Genomic DNA, 6,241 nt, shown 5'->3' with positions numbered 1-6,241 from the left:
CCGGTGCCCATGTCTGGCAATCACTGTGCGAGGGGCGGGGTACACCCTGGCCGGGTCGCTAGTCCATCACAGGATATATATATATATATGTACATTTTCCCGTTTCATTCTTTGCATTCTAACTGTATAATTGTGCTATTTTAGCTACTTGTTCATTATAATGCAACTCATTCAGGAGAAAGGTATGACTGTTGGTTTTTGTGCTTTTAGCATTTAGCTACTTATTTGCCTCTTTTTTTCTTTCAGCTACTTTTTTTGCTGCCTTTGCTTCTAGTAAGCCTCTGGCTGCATTTAGCTTTTAGCCAATTTTTGTTACATTTAGTTTATAGGTAACCTTTGGCTGCATTTAGTTTTTAGCAAATTTGGTTACTTTTAGTTTATAGCTAGCCTTTGACTGCATTTAGCTTTTTAACCAAATTGTTGTTACATTTAGTTATAAACCAAATGTAACAGAATTTGGCTAAAAGATAAATAAAGCTTGTCACATTTAGTTTATAGATTGCTTTTGGCTGCATTTAGCTTTTAGCCAATTTTGGTTACATTTACATTTCTTTATTTGGTTACATTTGAACTTGTCTTAAGCGCAGAGGTGACAGGGCCTTCTCTGTAGCAGGACCAAGACTTTGGAATGAGTTACCTCTGCTTGTCAGACTGGCCCCCCTCCCTCTCGGTTTTTAAATCCCGTTTAAAAACTCACTACCATTCAGTAGCTTTCAACACCAGATGATCTGTGTTTTGAACCTGTACGGTCCACACTGGTTTGTTGTCATATTTATTATCTGCATCGTTTTTATGTCCATGTTTTTGATTTACTTCATTTTGTATATTTATTCGTGTGTTGTCTATTGTTTTGTTTGTACAGCACTTTGGTTGGCTTTGTAGCTGTTTAAAGTGCTCTATAAATAAAATGGTATGGTATGGTTTTTAGCTTATAGCTAGCCATTGGCTGCATTTAGCTTTTAACAATTTTTTGTCACATTTAGCTTATAGCTAGCCTTTGGCTGCATTTAACTTTTAGCCAATTTTTGTTACATTTAGCTTATAGCTAGCCTTTGGCTGCATTTAACTTTTAGCCTATTTTTGTTACATTTAACTTATAGCTAGCCTTTGGCTGCATTTAGCTTTTAGCCATTTTTTGTTACATTTAGCTTATAGCTAGCCTTTGGCTGCATTTAGCTTTTAGCTGTGTGCTTCTTATAGCTTGTATGCTATGTTCTGCTTCTTTTAAGCTACATATCAGTTTAAGCTCCTTCTTCAACACATTGCAGATCACTCAGTGTTGAGAACGTTTTTGTTTTTAATGAACCCGCAGCTAAAGTTTGCGATGTGCGTACTGAGCGTTGCTGTGAGTCAGGCTGATGTGGTCTCTGTAGGTGTGGCTGCTGGAGATGAACTGTAATCCGGCTCTGCACACAAACTGTGAGGTGCTGAAGGACGTCATACCCAGCACGGTCGTAGAGACTCTGGGTAAGTTCAGACCTCAAATCATAATAATTTTACACGTTCTGCAGATCATAAACCTAAATGAGCTTTTGTTTGCATCAAATTGGTGTCTCTGAACCAAAGATACTCATATTCCTCCACAGTTTGTATCAATATTACTATTACTGTACTTCACTGTTACTTAACTCGCTTCAAAGTGTTAAACCACCAGAGCTTCCTGTTTCTTTTCAGTGAGAATGATTAAATACCTTTATGTAACTGCAGTACTTTTTTTTCTTCACTTTTATGTTTTATGCTCTTATATAATTTAATTCTACCATGTTTCAAATATAAATATTTACTTTTTGAATCAGAGCCATTTGTTGAACATGGTTCTTTACTGGCTCCAGTTGTCAGTTCAGATGAAATCAGTCAGTCCAACCTTTTAGTCTCAAGTTTCAGACAAATAATTTCCCCCACAGAAAACATTTTACTTGACTTTATTTGATACAGATACCTGGATAATAACAAGCTTAAAGATTACACAGAAAGTAAAAAAAGAGGAAGTAGATTTCTATTTTAGTCTTTTTTTTTTTTTTTGGTCTGTTGTTTTTATTAAGTGAATATGATTCAAAAACTAACTTTGAAGCTTTTACTTTTGTAGGTTTAATTCTTCTGTTAGTTTAAAAAAAAACTTCAACCTTCATATTTAAGCTTATTTTAAAGGGATTTTTTTGTGCAGTGAATTTTTTTTTTTAATTTTGCACTTTTAGTATGAGTAAAAATACTTCTTTATATTTGCTTTTTTCTAGATTTAACTCTAGAGATCTTCAACAAGCGTCGTCTCAAGCAGAAAATCTTTCCTCTGGTTAGTCAGAGGGACTTTGTGCTGCTGTACAACGGAGTTTTAGCTGCTGGTTCTGCTTCGGCTGCTGACAGGTGTCGCTTAACTAATAAGCGGCGTCCGAGCATTACCAGGAGGAGTTACAACACGAGGAACAAGTCTGACTCAAAGGGCAGGAGCGCTGCTGTGGCGAGGCCTGGTAATCCTGGGACTGTTGCAGCTGGAGGAAGGGATTGTCCAAAAAAGCTCCACCGCTTCCACAAACAAGTGGCCTCATCATCCAAACACAGTCTCAGCAGGTGGAGGTCCACAGCAGCTTCTTTCCTGTCAGGAGCAAAAACACACGAGCTGAGCTCAAGTTAAAATGAAAAATAAACTTTTCGTATTCAGCAGAAGACAACCTGCAGCTCGTTCGTAGCGCTCCTTTTGAAGGTGCAGTGCACAAAATGCACACGATGAGAGGGAATATAAATTAACTAGAAAGTTCCTGGAGGAACTTTGACGAGGACTGCCACTCTGCTGACAATTCAAAGTTTTGATTTTGGCAGTAATATGTGTTGGGGTTCACTCTCAGCTACCACTATACCAAAATTTAGCTCAATATGGCAACAAAAAATCAATTAGTTATAGTCATTATTTATTTTAAGCTATGGTGGCCATCTTGGATTTTTGATTTGGATTCAGTAAGTGATTGGGAACGGTCTCAGCTATAACTTCACCAAAGTTCAGCTCCGTTTGTGTAAAAACAGCTGAGTTAAAGCCATTTAAATGTAGCTTTGGTGGCCATGTTGGATTTTTTAAAATTTGAATTCAATATTTAATGAGCGTTGCACTCAAGGTTCTTTATTGTCATTCGCATCACATGTGGTACATGAGGTGGAATGAATTTGTGTACTCAAGGTCCCAGTTACACCCAAAAATAGTAAAAATATAAACTATATAAAAAAGAAAACAATATACAAGGATCTAAGACATACATTAAACAATAATAATATAATACAGCGTATTAAACAGCAGCCTGAACATGAGTTTGTTGTGAGCAGATGGGTGTGAATACAGCAGCTTAACGTTATTGTTAAACTTAACTTCAGTTCATGCAAAAGTTTTAAACTAAGATCATCTCATGTCGAGAGATGACGTCGCTTGAGTCAAACCTTAAACCAACACTAAACAATCTCATGTGATACTGGTAGACGTCACACTCAAACTATGTATTGTGGATGACTCTCAACTACTACCACTGTCTGTAAGACTGACTGCAATAAAGACATTTGCTGTGTTTTATGAGGTCCGTTTCTTGTGACAGACATCTTAAACTGAGAAGACTCCAAAGTTATCCAGGTGTAGCTGTACATCAAATGATCTTTGTCTTAAAGTTTCATTAAAAACTGTGCAGTGGTTCATGAGATATGTTGTTAACAGACAGAGTTGACTTGAAAATGTAAGAAATGTACTAACAATCCAGAGAAAAAGCATTTTCTGCAAAAATTCAGCATGAATGCTTATTGCTGAAGAACTTGCTGAAAAACAGCTGAAATTAGCTAAAAACATGCTGAAATGTAGCTGATATAGAAGAACAAGCCTAAGTTAGCAGAAGAAAGCATAAAGAACACATATTTGCTGAATTACTTTTAAATAAGCAGAAATGTACAAAAAGTTAGGAAATTAACTAAAAAAAAGCTGAAATTCAAAAAAATATTGCTGAAAGTAGTTGAAAAGGCAAAAATAAGCTGAAACTACAGGAAGGAAGTAGATAGAGCTAAAATTAGCTTAAAAATGTGGAATTAGCTGAACAGGCCCGAACTAGCATAAAAACAGCTAAATAGTAGCTGAAATAGCAGAAAATGATGGAACTAGGTGAACATGCTGAAAGGAGCATAACAAGCTAAACTTATCATAAAGAAGTTAATTAAGCTGAAAGTGGCAAAAATTACAATGAAAAACTTGAAAGTATCTGAAAACATCAAAAAATTAGCAAAACATGCTAAACAAAAGTTGCTGAAAAGGTAGAACAAGCTTAAATTAGCTGAAGAAAGCAGAAAGAACATATTTGCTGAAAGAAGCAGAAGTGAGCACAAAAAGTGGAAATAATCTGAAAAAAGCTGAAATTAGCAAAAAAAAAAAAAAAAAGCGAAAAGTAGCTAAAAAGGGGGAAAGATGCTCAAATTACCAGAAGGAAGTGTAAAGATCACAATTTTGCTGAATTAGGCTGAAAAAAAGTTGAAACCAGTGCAAAGAATGTGGAAATAGCTGAAAGAGCTAAACTTTGCACAAAACAGCTACATTTTAGCTGAAATAGTAAAAAAAAAAAAAAAAAAGCTGACATTTGCAGAAATAAGCTGAAAGGAGCAGAAAGAGGTGGAGTTAGCAGAAAGAAGTTAGAAGTAGCACAAAAATGTTGTAGTTAGCAGAAAGAATATGAAAAGGGCAATAAAAAAAAAACAGCTGAAAGTAGCTGAAAATAAGTTTAAATTTGCACAAAGAAGCTGAAGCAGAACAAAATGTGAACGGAGCAGTAAAAGGTTGTAAACAGATCTAAAGATTTGACGGATGTAAAATGAGCTCAATTTTTTTTTCTATGAGGAAAAAAATGGCAGAAAAGGCTAAATATTTCAAAAAGCTAAAGTTGCACCAATACCAAAATTAGGATTGTCCTGAAAGAGCTGAACGTTTTGATTTATGATTTGTTGAAACAGCTTAAAAACTGTGGGATGAGAATAGCGGTGACAAATGTACGAAAGAAAAATGAATCACAAGAATGTGAATGCTTCATAAACATTCACACTATTATTAGAGTTGAGAATGTGATGGGGATGACTCGGCTCTTCAAATTCCTGGAGTGATGGGGTGACCTTTTTTTACAAACACATTTGTCAGTTCACCGTACGTCGTCGTGGACACTCCCCTCCCATCTGAGCAGGACACAGTCTCCTGTCCACAGCTTGTTTTGACTGCAGCTCTTCACCTCTCTGTGTCACAACTCATAATTATCTTACCTGCCTCTGCACACGTTCAGGCTGGGAGGAGGCGTGGCCTCTGGTTTCCTAACAGGAAGCTTGCTTCATCCACCTGCCGTGTGTTATCAACAGCAGGACGTGTCATGTGGTTTGTGCTTTTCATTTGGTCAACTTGTTTCTCAGCAACGTCACAAACAACTTGTGTTCGTCGGTGCGACGTGTCGTCAGGCTCCCAGCAGGCGAACGCAGAGGACAATGAGCAAAGTGAGGAAGCGGCTCAGTCCTCCGCAGACTGACAGGAAGGAACAACCACTGCTCACCAACTTTTAGTTTCAGCATCTCTTCAAGACCTGCAACTTTTGCTTTTGTTCTCGGGACTTAGAGGAAACATAAACTTCATACTGGCAAAAAAAAAAAGAGGGAACTGGCGCTTGACTCCCTCTCTCTCGCTGTTCTTCACAATATCCTCTTAACCCCCCCCCCCCCCCCGCACACACACATTTTCCCGTTATCTCTCGGGTTTTAATGTGGCACACACTGTTTGGATGACCGCCTCAGCAGATGGTGCTCAGTGTCTGAGTCTGGACGCACTGTTTGTTGGTGATGGGATGCTGCAGCGTGACCCAGAGGCACATCGGAGTGGACGAAGTGGGCCCGGATGAGATCGAACTCCTGGAACTGTCTGGAGACACTTTAGGGTAAGTCACTAAATAAATTCATTTTTAAAACACTAGATTCATCATGCGATCGAGCTTGGCAAGATCAAGAGTTTAAACGTGTGCGCTTTTTGTAAGTTTTGTTACAGGAAGCGGCTTTTAAAAAGAGCACATCTGTGGTTTAATGCTGCGTTTTATGTCATGTGAGGTGAAAAAACAGGAAAACCAAGTCACACGATTTGCAGGATGTACCTAAATAATGAGCGACAGGATGTTTCCAGACAGAAAAAGCTTCAATGTTCTGTGGAAAAAAAACAGCTACACAACAACAGCTACACAACAGCAGCTACACAACAACAGCT

General features: G+C 37.8%; 1 protein-coding gene and 1 long non-coding RNA gene across 2 annotated transcripts in view; both read left to right on the top strand.

The window, feature by feature from the left end:
* ttll10 (tubulin tyrosine ligase-like family, member 10) overlaps positions 1–5,519 on the top strand; it is a 27,910-nt gene extending 22,391 nt beyond the window's left edge. Inside the window, exons 13-15 of the mRNA XM_037684528.1 lie at positions 1,374–1,467; positions 2,235–2,465; positions 5,407–5,519. Of these exons, the coding sequence (XP_037540456.1) occupies positions 1,374–1,467; positions 2,235–2,465; positions 5,407–5,519 (438 nt within the window). The remainder of the gene's footprint in view (positions 1–1,373; positions 1,468–2,234; positions 2,466–5,406) is intronic.
* Positions 5,520–5,903: 384 nt separating this feature from the next.
* LOC119417138 overlaps positions 5,904–6,241 on the top strand; it is a 5,674-nt gene continuing 5,336 nt past the window's right edge. The window contains exon 1 of the long non-coding RNA XR_005187132.1: positions 5,904–5,921. This is a non-coding gene — a long non-coding RNA (uncharacterized LOC119417138). The remainder of the gene's footprint in view (positions 5,922–6,241) is intronic.

The sequence above is a fragment of the Nematolebias whitei genome, chromosome 11 (assembly GCF_014905685.2).
Source record: "Nematolebias whitei isolate Nwh7 chromosome 11, NemWhi1, whole genome shotgun sequence".
NCBI classification, from domain to species: domain Eukaryota; kingdom Metazoa; phylum Chordata; class Actinopteri; order Cyprinodontiformes; family Rivulidae; genus Nematolebias; species Nematolebias whitei.
The sequence above is the reverse complement of the archived record's forward strand: the minus strand, read 5'-3'. Positions and strand labels throughout refer to the sequence as shown.